Consider the following 12,303-nt stretch of genomic DNA (forward strand, 5'->3'; position numbering starts at 1 on the left):
TTGATCCAGGATTGCTCCTCAACAATTCATGTGCATAATCAAATACTTTGGCATATTGTTTCCTCTCATTCCCTTCCACTAATTGCTTTGCTTCTTTCATGGCTCTCCACATCTTTGTAACTTCAATGTGCACTCCAAACTCTTGCTTGAAATATTCCAAAGCTTCAACACATTTAAGGGTTGGCTGCATTCTGAGTTTGCCCTCAAGTTTACTGACCACCCACTGTCTATTTGCTTGTTTGTTGTTCACTTCTCTGCAGCAATTATGGTTATGCTTAAATGTCTTTATCTGAAAAGAGTTTCTAACTTCATTCTTTGCACAGTAGATTTCCCAATCACAAAATGCCTTCTTGCATTTTGCTCTAGCCCTCTGTTTATCATTCTTCTTCCACTTGAACTCCCTGCCCATCAATATGCTATACTCCCTCAAGGCAGATTTAAATTCATCTAGAGTACCAAACTCCATCCCTAATTCCAACTTCTGTTCACCAACTCCACTACTTTGACTATATTGAGGATAAACTTCAACATCCACATCTTCATCATCAATGGGGATATTAAGCCCTATGAATGATAATCATCTGTCTCAACTTCAGCTTCAACTTCATTCAACATACAAGAGAAATTTATAAACCACTCAGCATCTGTCTCATCACTGTCAACTTCCTTTTCCTCCTCACTATCAACAACATCTCTCTTTTCACCATCAGCATCTCTCTCCTCACCAGCTTCAGCATCCCTCTGCTCACTACCATCTCTTTGCTCACCAGCATCAGTATCCCTCTGCTCACTACCATCTCTTTGCTCACCAGCATCAGTATCCCTCTGCTCACCACCATCCCTCTGCTTACCAGCATCCATCTGCTCACCAGCATCTCTCTGCTCTCCAGCACCAACATCTGCATCAATGGTGATAAAGTAAAAATTAATCATATTAATTAATTATGGTAACCATGTCGGACCAAGTACAGATGAATTAAAACTTACCTTCCTCATGGCCAGCAACAGGTACATCATCTAAATCATCCTCATTCTCAACAGCTTTTCGAATTGGATCACATTCCAAGTACAACATTTGTGGGACTTCTTCTAAAATTGGATCTACTTCATGATGAAAATAAACATTTATCTCATTCTCATTTTCAAAAGCATCCCTAACTAAGTGTAATATATCTCCATCAGTTGTACAACTCCTTAACCCATGATTAAAATCTAAGTCCTTATCAATCAACCAAAAACATTCTCCTATATTACTATACTTCTTACAAGCTTTCACCAGATCATATAAGATAAATGCATTCAGGCAATCTGCAGATATATCCTCCCAAACGTCAAATTCTCCGCCTATATATTCAACCTTTCCATCACTGGCACGTGGAGTGAATCTTCCTCCATGGTGCAATACTAAAATTATATTGTCATTCATTCTACACAATCAGAAACCGCAAACATGGTCAGATATTAGGAAATAAAAAAACCTACCTCAAAAAGCGCGAAGACATTGACATTGTCAAAAACCGCGAAGACACAATCAAAAACCAAAAACATTGTCATCTATAAAAACAGAGCATCATAAACGAAAATAATAAACGATCATAAACCTCCCTACGAAGCGCGAAGACAATGCCGCAGATGAAACCCCTCGAACATGTAAAACCCCAAATCAAACCACCAAAACAATGCAAACGAATTGAATGAAACCACCAACCTGACAAAAAGCGCGAACCCTCAATCACGAGAATGCAAGGGAGGGAAGAGCAAACCGCAAACAGTTAAAAAACCCTACAGCAGTAAGACAGTGAAAGGGAAAATGGGTTTACTTCATTTTTGATTTCTTTTTGACCTAATTTTTCAATTCAGTCCTTGCCTTGCCACATAATATTGCTGACTTGGACTCAAACCTGCCACATTGGATGCTTACATTTGCCAAATAGACATTTGACTAATAGAGGAAATTAGATTTTAACAGCAGAGACTTATTTGCATAACGGAGGTAAAGTTAGGGACTATTATGAATTAAAATTTAAGTCAGGAACTAATATGCAAAGTGGTTACAATCTCAGGGACTAAATTGTCTATTCACTCGAAGAATACAGATAAATGTTAAATAAATAAGTACCTCAATATAATATTTATTTCTTACTTTTTTGTTTAGTTTTAGATTTGTCCTTACAGGTTCTACTGTATAAACAATTGAATTATATTTATGTAATTTACTTGTTGTATATTTTTTTACTGTATAAACAATTGAATTATATTTATGTAACTTACTTGTTGTATATTTTTTTAACATTATATTTTTATTTTATTTTATAAACATTAGCATATGTGAATTAAACCAACGTTTGCAAATTTTAATAAAAAAAAATTTGAATACTAACTAATCTAATTTTTTGTATTTTAACCGACAGTATATATCGTAATCTTAATTATAGACAAATTAAACATAAAGCCTTTTTGTAAATATATGGTCTTTTAAATATTTGCAAATTTTAATAATATATATATATATATATATATATATATATATATATATATATATATATATATATGGTCTTTTAAATGGAGACCCTTGATACAATTTGGGATTAAATGGAATAAAAAAATATTAATTATATAACTAAAATGTGATAGAGTTAAAGTGCGGGAAATGAGTTAAACTAGTATTCACATATATTTAAAACTGTCTAACCCTTGCAGTAAAAAAAAACGGTTTAACCCTTAAAGTTTAAAAATGAGTAATAGTTGGAATAAAAACAAAACATATCAAATAGATTTAAAGTGTATTTTAGTTTATTTGAATCTTCTTGTATATGTGATGAATCATTTCAAAACCCAGTTTTAATAAAATATATTAATGATTATTGACGTAACCATTATATAGATATGTCTATTTTAGCCTATTAACAACTTATATGAGCTTATCTTATAAGTAATAAAATTGTTTGGAAGGGCTTATAAAATAGCTTAATGGCTGAATGCTGCATGGAAGAGCTAACGTTAAATAAGTTTCAGCATCAACTTTGCGTCTACCATCTATTTAATTGACACTACAAGTTCAAAGCCAAGCGTATATTGTGTCCAACTTTTTGGTCGACGCTACATAGCAAATAAAGTATGTAACTTTTTTTTTTCTTATCTCAGGTTGTATTATAACATTTTCATCCTATTTTACATTGTAAAACTGGTTGTTTTTCCCTTTGAGTCTCTAAATGGTAGTTGAAGTTGTATCAAATGGAATACCTTGGTGTTTGTCAATTACAAATGAGGGTTCAAACAATTTTTAACAAGAAGTAATACTATATTATCAATTTAAGTATTCGTTTTTGGTATTAAAAAAAAGAGATAAAACACTAGTTTTTACATAACTTCCCCCTCTCCCAAGGGCGGGTTCACCAAGATTTAATTATTAAATTAATAACTTATCCATGAATTATTTTCCTATAATATATATGTTTCAATTAAAAAAATAATAAAATAAATTATAATATAATATTTTAATTTCTATTCATACTTGATGTCTAATATATTAATTATATGATCAACCTACCTTTTACAATAAAACATTTAAACATAAAAAAAGTTACATTTAAATTACTTTTATCCAAATTTACGTTAAAAAGTTGCATTACGTTGAACTTTACAAATTATAATCTAACAATACATTATTTCACGGATCTACGTCCAATGACGTACAATGAACACATTACCAACTACATTGGTTGTAATCCATGCTTATTTGACCATGCAAATTTTGAAGTAAACATGAACAATCAATTTGGTTAAAAATCAAATTATAAAATAAAGTATTTGATGTTTTTAAATAAATTTTAATTTAATTTTATTGATATATATATATATATATATATATATATATATATTAGGATATTTATAATTTTAGTTTTTTCATTAATTTTAAAATCATTCTATTTTTCAATTACAGATCAATTATTTTAATTATATTTTTTAGTTTCCATTATTATAATTTTTTTTTCATATTACGCATTCTACTGTTAATGTCATATTATATATTAAAATATTCTCAATTATGTTTAAAATAAAATAAATTAATAATCATAAATAGATATTATACTCTTGTTATGTCAATTAATGTAATAATTAAAATATTTAAAGTGCAATGTTAAAATAATATAATAATAATATTGTACGACTCAACAAATCTGTGATGGAAACAAATATAAATAATGTTAAGAAAAAAACATCTTATCCAAAAAAAGGTAATAAGAAGATTTATTAAATATTTTAAGGGTATGAAGGAAATAAATATAAAAAGATAAAAATTGTCATTTTGAAAAATTGTCATGAGGCAGCGTTTCAAATTATTTTTTTTGAAACTATTAAAAATACATGTTTGTCAAAAACTGTTTATAAAGTCAAGCAAAATTTTCAGTTTGTTAAAAACAAATCCATAGTGTATTATCTAAAAAATTGAACACAATCTTAATAACAAATCCAAATTAATTATCTTAAAATTTCAATTCTGAAATATTATTGGTAATCCAAAAATGTATTCCAAAATACTTGTTTTGGAATGTAACATTCTGGAACAAGTATATTAGAATATATTTCCAAATCACCGATCATAGTTCAAGAAAATGTGTTTTGCAAGTGATTGGGTGTCTAATGAGATTAGGCTAATCTTGTCCATTTGGGTGTGTCCCTATAATTAGATCAGGTCTAGGGTTCTGACTCAAATGTGAAAGTGTAATCTCCGTCTCCTTAGGTCAAGCGCTAAGTTATGTACATTTAACTACTGTAATGGTTATCCAAGTTACCAAACATACCATGAGGGGATGCATGAGGTAACTTGGAGCTCGGTCGGCCTACTTTCGGTGGGGTACATGATGATTTTCACTTTTTTATGGGGGGCAGGAAGCAAAAGCCTTCCTCCTTTCAACGCCCATACCTATAAAGGCCACAAATTCAATCAGAAACAGAGAGGACACCATGGCCAACAACAACGAAGAGGAAGAGGAAGCAGTGGCGCCAATGGTGAAGTTGGGTTCTTACGGTGCTGAGGTTCGGTTGCTGGTTGGTGGGGAGGAATCCGCTGCTTTGGGGTATTCAGCAGCCCACACTTTCCAAACCCAATGCCTTCGTCTCTCAAGCTTCCTTGCAACTCTCCCTCGACTCTTGTGGCCACTCTCTCTCCATTCTTCAATCCCCTTCCTCATTGGTATATATCTCTCTCAATGCTCTGGTTAAAGGTTATTGATTAAAGCTTTGATTTTGATCATGTTTTGGGTTCTAACTTGATGACCCGGTTTTGTTTTTTGCCCGAACGTCATTACCCATTTCATAAAATACCATGATGCTGTTTGTTTTTGCTTAAAGTTGTTAGCTTGCTATGGCCCCTGTTTATGACATGTGTTATTGAAGATCTGAATTTTGAGAAAATGAACAATTTAACTTGTTTTTGAGTAATCATTAATATATATATATATAGTGTCTGGAGTGTCTTGGATGCTGTACACTTGTTTTATAGGAGCGGATCTTAACTAAAAGAATAAACTAACTTAAATTAGTGACTAACTGTAATGTTTGTTGCTGTGTTTTATTTGTTTGTGCATGTTTTGGTGGTCGAGGGATAGAGGCGTGTGATTCGTGCTTGTTTTTTTTCTTATTACTTATGTGTAATGGTTCTGTTGACATGGATAATTCACATTAGTGCTCAAATGACTTCTGCTCTAGCTTGTGCCTCTTCTAATGGTTGGTTTTTAGTTTTAAACAGTTTTGACATTTTGGACTTTTGTTTTAAGGGAACGCCTGGAGTAACTGGAGCAGTGATGTGGGACAGTGGAGTTGTACTGGGAAAGTTTCTAGAACATGCTGTTAACTCAGGGATGCTTGTCCTTCAGGGAAAGAAGATTGTTGAATTGGGTTCTGGTTGTGGATTGGTTGGGTAAGTTCAATTGCTATCTCATTCTATTTGACCTGTTAATGCTAAATAGCTATAATTGGTTCATCATTTCTTGATTAGCTTGTCTTTTTGCACATGGATTTAATGAACTAGGAAGATAGAGCTTTGAGCTTTTGCATTGTTTTTTTACGACCAAGAGACAGTTTGAACCAAAGGTTAAAATATAATGAATTAAGGAGTTAATAACAATCAAATTTCTCCTACCACATGTTAAAATCTACTTTTCCACCTATATTTTTCTATGAACTCTCATCTTTCTACTCCATTTGTTGTGTAAAAGTTGATTTTATCTTATGGGAGAAGTTTGATTCATTCTACCTCCTTAATTCTTCTTATTTTCTTTTTCTTAACGTGTTTGTTCAAAATTTTATCCAAACTAGCTCTAAGTTGTCTAACAAATGATGAGGAATTATTTTTAAGTTTGTTCTTACTCATTCTATGATACACCTTTCTTATTTTTTCTTCCTTAGTTGCATTGCAGCCCTTTTGGGTAGTGAGGTCATTGTCACTGATCTGCCAGATAGGCTGAGGCTACTAAGAAAGAACATTGAGACCAACATGAAACATGTTTCTCTACGGGGTTCTGTAACAGCAACTGAGCTCACATGGGGAGAAGATCCTGACCCAGAACTCATTGACCCCACACCCGATTTTGGTATAATAATTCTCTCCCTCAACTCCTTCAAGTGAAAGGAGCAAACAACATTCAATTACTGACATCAGAAACTTTTGACGTTTTGCTGTGAATTGTGATTATTGTCATCATTCTAATCATAGCTTTGTAGTTAATTGTATCTTTTTCTTCCTTTGACTTGCATGCCTTGTCAAATATTTGAATTACCTGCATCTCATATGATATTTTGCTAGCATTCCTTATTGATTCAATACTTGACTTCTTGTTTTCAGTGATAGGATCTGATGTAGTGTACAGTGAGGGGGGGCAGTTGTGGATCTGCTAGAGACACTTATGCAGCTCTCTGGACCTAATACAACAATATTTTTGACTGGAGAACTCCGAAATGGTAAAGAATACCATTCCTTTTTCTTTTCTTTTCTTTTGGGAGCACAATTTATAGCATACTTCTGAGTAGTGTTTTCTGATTTCAGATGCCATTCTTGAGTACTTCTTAGAAGCTGCAATGGATAATTTCACTATTGGCCGCGTGGAACAAACGCTCTGGCACCCTGATTATTGTAGCAATCGTGTTGTTCTTTATGTTCTAGTGAAGAAATGATTGTTGAGAATATGATGTTTAGTTGGCTTCTGTAACTCTAGGAACATGATGTCCATATTGTGCATCAAGAATTTAACCATATTTTCTATGTTAGCCCTCAAGTATTTTGTTATTTTCTGTCCTTGTGAGTTTGGTTTGGTTTGATGAGTTCCAAACAAAAGTTTGCCATATTGTGACATTTTAATGGGACGGAATGCTGAAGATTTAGCTGGGAATTGGAACTCTGTACACCAAGACTTAGCTAAGATGTGTTAATGTCTTTTAAGGATGCGTTTGAAAACCAATATTTAAACAATGCACTTACCGCCTCTCTTTTTTTTTTTTTTTTTTTTTTTTTGTATTTGTTAATAGAAAAATGTTAACTCGTGAGAGCACTGTATAAAGAAATGTCGAAAATACTTTATGCAAAAGTATTTATTATATTAAAAATATATTGCATTTAGTTTATGTAGTTAAATCATAAAAGAATAAAAAAGCTGTTTTTTAGGGATTTGTACCCAAAAAAATTTAATCATACCTCTTTTTGGCCCCTGTTGCTTTAACAAAATTCTAAGCAAAATAACACCAAGGGATATGCTCATATGCCAGAATATGGAAAAACTTCATCCAACTTGAATAAATTTCGCAAACTTTTTATTTATTTATTATTGCTAAATTTTCCTAATGATATTTTTATTTTATTTTGAAGAATTATTAACAATTACACTATTAATTGTTAGGCAACTAGTATTTTTTTTAATAGATGTCTTGAAGGCACAGTAAAAAAAAAAAAGCTTCCGCCTTCCTTGGTCATAATTAAACTCACATACGTCCAAACAATTTTGAAATACCAATTTTCTCAAAAAAAAATAAATTATAATTTGTCCTTGTTTTTAAATAAAATCATTAAATACTTTCCTAAATTTTATTAGTTTGAATCAAAACTTGAAAATTCTCAGTAGCCACATAATTACTACAACATTCATAATCCTACTAAAATATACCAACTAATTCCGTGTCTTAGACAATGCATGCCCATCAACATTTGATGTTTAATGTGATTGATTATTGTCTTACTGATAAATCTTGAATTAAATGTTGCGTTCTCAAGAGTATGCCTCCTGTTCTTTTATAAAAGCTAACGATGGCTGGTGGTGTGGTCGATTAGTCTACTAATGAATATTTCTTTGTCATGATTTCTGTTAAAAATTTATGAATTGATGGAGTTAAGCGTTTAACGCCTGGTGCTTTTTTGCAGGCCATATTTCCTCGAATATTTGGCCATGAAGCATCAGGGTAATCTACTCTTAATTTCTACGTTTGGATTAAGACAACATCGAGTCACTAGGGATCCTTAGGTTATTTTTGTTGAATTTCATAAGAATTTTTATTGTATTTTTAAGAGTTACCCGATTGGGTAGTATGAGAATTTGATCAAATACTGATATGCCAAGTTGAGTTAGAGTGACAATGATCAGCTGAGAGTGAAGTATTAGGGAATAGATTATTAGCTGTGGGGTTGCTGCAGGTAAATGTTTCAGCTGTTTATTATTAGTTCTAAAATTAGGGAATAGATTAATGGAGTTTCTGTAATCAACATTGTAAACTTAAAACCCTGTACTTAAATTACTTGAAATAGTAACAGGTTAATAGCCCTTAAGCTGTCTGATTCTTTTTTCTTGTTATTTCCTATAAATGGTTAGAGGAGGCATGACTTCTGTCCCTGTGTTCATCAGCTTGAATGTCAAAGGAACAGTATGGCCTTGGAAGATAAACAAAGGCAAAGGTTTTTTTAGTTTGAACCAGAATGTTTGATTTTGTGAAATTAAAAAGTTTAATTTCTTTTTAAAAAATATTTTGATCATACAAGACTAAATTACAAGATATAAAAAATTATCATTAAATTTTAAAATAACAATATAATAATACAACTTAATTCCTATTAGTTGAAAAAATAACAGTATCAATACTTCTAAATTAACATGGATATGGTGGAAACTTTTTTAATTTTTAACCCATAAAAAAATGTATTTAAAATAGCGTGTCAGATAATATCTTCCAAACATTTCTGGCTAATCCAATACTTGCTTATGTTTATAACTAATTTTTGACAGAAAAAAAAAATCATTAGAGTCAATACCTACCGCTCGTAAAGAAAAGTTGCAACAAAAGGCTGAAAGTATTTAAATTGTCTTTGATGAATTATAAATGCCTTATAATTTGTTGTATGATGGATACATATAAGCTTAAATTAGAAGATAATCCAAATTAAGACCTTGCAAATAATATAAAATATTTATACACTTTAAAAAAATAAAAATAGAACTCAATAAATAAAAAGTAAGTCCTACTACTTTTATAATTTTTTTGATAAATTTTAGTTAGTAAAAATGTGTTTATAATTTTAGTTAATCATGCTTCTTCCTCCAGTGTCTTCTCTCTTGTCATCACTTATCAGACATCTACCAAGCTTCTCACTACGGTGAACTCAGTCAAGCTCAGACATGCTGTCCCCACAAGAAGTTGAGATGCAATGAAGAGGCAGATGAACACAAGAGGGTGAGCGAAGGGTAAGACGGAGAGGGAAAAAGGGTAAGACGGAGATATTTTATTTTTTCTGTGGTGCATCAAACAAAAAAAGACAAGCAATTGCCAATACAATTAACATAACAACACATGACCTTATTTCATTGTCCCAACACACCCAAAAAGCTAATGACTTGTGGGTGTGTGTAGGTCTATTACTAATGTTTTTTGTTATAAGTCAAACATATAAGATAAAAAATTAATTTCCAAAAAATTCATCCGCTTAATGTATGGTATGTCTATTAATTTCGAGAAATGCTATAACCACCTAAAAGAATACCAGAAAAATTGGCTGTCCCCGTGTTCATTTTTAAAATAGTTAGTTGGTGCAATAAAGGATACACCCGTGTTCACTTTACTCCTGCACCTTCATATTTGAACGAGTCAAAGTTTCATGGATCCAATTCAAAAGCCATCCACAATCATACTAAGTTTCCAGTTTTCTTCTAGGAAGTTTCGTTGGAAAAAATGAACCATAATTACCCAGCAAATATAAGATCGATTAAATGATTCAAAAAAATAATTACGGATTCACATACTCTTTAGGATAAAAAAATCTAACAAATTTTTTGAAGTTCTTGAATAAAACTTATCAGCTTACTTTTTAGTTAACATTCACCAGTATTTTATTTATCGCTAACAATTAACTTTTTTGGGGATGTACCATTATCAATAGTCAATTATTCTTAATATGGTGACAATTATAAAAATTGACTGTATACTTTATTAATTTGTAATGATTATTACAAATAAAAAGTATTTTTTGTAAGAGTTTAAATAGTGCGGTGTAGAACGTATGCCACGGGTTATGCACAGCCAAAGGTTTTAACTTCTAAGAAAGAGAGACGAAACAGAGAGAGATTTTCCATAAAGTTGATATGTCCATGAAAATCTAATAATATATATGTTTGGTTCTGAGTGTAATTAACACTTATCAGTTTCATACCTACTCAAGTTTGATTTTGGAGACCCAACAAGCAGCCATCCAAATTCATACTAAGATTTCATATCATGGCTTGGGGATCACGTTCCTCTTCCTCTTCCTCCAATTACCATGTGTTCCTCAGCTTCAGGGGTGAAGACACACGTAGTGCTTTTACTGGCCATCTCTACAACACTCTTCAGAGCAAGGGAATCCACACTTTCATTGATGATGAGAAACTTCAAAGAGGGGAGCAAATAACACCAGCACTTATGAAGGCAATTCAAGAGTCCAGAGTTGCCATCACTGTGCTCTCTGAACACTATGCTTCTTCTTCGTTTTGTTTAGATGAACTTGCAACCATCCTTGACCAGAGGAAACGGTTGTTAGTTATACCGGTCTTTTATAAGGTGGATCCTTCTGATGTGAGACACCAGAAAGGTAGTTATGGAGAAGCATTGGCAAAGCTTGAGACGAGGTACCAGCATGACCCGGAGAAGTTGCAAAAATGGAAGATGGCTCTGAAGCAAGTAGCTGACTTGTCTGGCTATCATTTCAAAGAGGGGTATGACATCATACTAATCTTCTTACTTTACAGTTTTTGTTGGATTAACTTTTACTTGTCTGATTATTTGACATTAAATCTAAAGGGAAAATAAATGCTTGTTGACCTTGACAATATGCGTATCTAGACATGGATACATGCAGGGCTTTTAGTTTAACTTGTTAAAACTTGTTTTGTTTGAAACAGAGATGGATATGAATTCAATTTTATTGAGAAGATTGTTGAGCAGGTATCTAGGGAGATTAATCCTCGTACTTTACATGTTGCGGATTACCGAGTTGGACTAGAGTCGCGAGTGCTAGATGTAAGGAGACTTTTGGATGCTGGATCTGATGATGGTGTCCACATGATAGGGATTCATGGAATGGGCGGGGTAGGAAAATCAACACTTGCTCGAGCTGTTTATAATGAATTGATAATTGCTGAGAAGTTTGATGGTTTGTGTTTTCTTGCAAATGTGAGGGAAAACTCAAACACACACCGGTTAGAACACCTCCAAGAAAAGCTGCTTTTAGAAATACTCGGAGAGAAGAACATCAGCTTAACAAGTGAGAAAGAAGGAATTCCAATCATACAGTCTAGGCTCAAGGGAAAGAAGGTTCTCTTGATTCTAGATGATGTTAACACACATGAGCAATTACAAGCAATTGGAAGACGTGATTGGTTTGGTCCCGGCAGCAAAATCATCATCACAACTCGGGACAAACAATTGCTAGCATCTCATGAAGTTAATAAAACATATGAGATGAAGGAATTAAATCAGAAAGATGCTCTTCAGTTGCTTACATGGAAAGCTTTTAAGAAGGAAAAAGCTTATCCAACTTACGTGGAGGTCTTGCATCTTGCACTAACTTATGCTTCTGGTCATCCATTGACGTTGGAAGTAATAGGTTCCCACTTGGTTGGAAAAAGTATAGAAGAATGGGAATCTGCCATCAAAAAATATGAAAGAACTCCCAAGAAGGAAATTTTTGATAAACTTAAAGTAAGCTTTGATGCTTTGGAGGAAGTGTTGGTTAATTTTGAAAATCGAGATAATCCTGGATAAATCTGAAGTTGTGTATAAACACTTTCA

General features: G+C 32.5%; 1 protein-coding gene and 1 pseudogene across 1 annotated transcript; both read left to right on the forward strand.

Annotated features, from left to right (window-relative positions):
- The first annotated feature begins 4,656 nt into the window (after positions 1 to 4,656).
- LOC114390179 lies at positions 4,657 to 7,404 on the forward strand (annotated as a pseudogene).
- A 3,208-nt stretch (positions 7,405 to 10,612) lies between these two features.
- LOC114389267 (TMV resistance protein N-like) lies at positions 10,613 to 12,303 on the forward strand. Its single transcript, XM_028349904.1, has 2 exons — positions 10,613 to 11,228; positions 11,415 to 12,303. The coding sequence occupies exons 1-2, from the start codon at positions 10,753 to 10,755 to the stop codon at positions 12,274 to 12,276; spliced, it is 1,338 nt and encodes a 445-aa protein (XP_028205705.1). The 5' UTR covers positions 10,613 to 10,752; the 3' UTR covers positions 12,277 to 12,303.

Source organism: Glycine soja, chromosome 16 (genome assembly GCF_004193775.1).
Source record: "Glycine soja cultivar W05 chromosome 16, ASM419377v2, whole genome shotgun sequence".
Lineage (NCBI taxonomy): Eukaryota > Viridiplantae > Streptophyta > Magnoliopsida > Fabales > Fabaceae > Glycine > Glycine soja.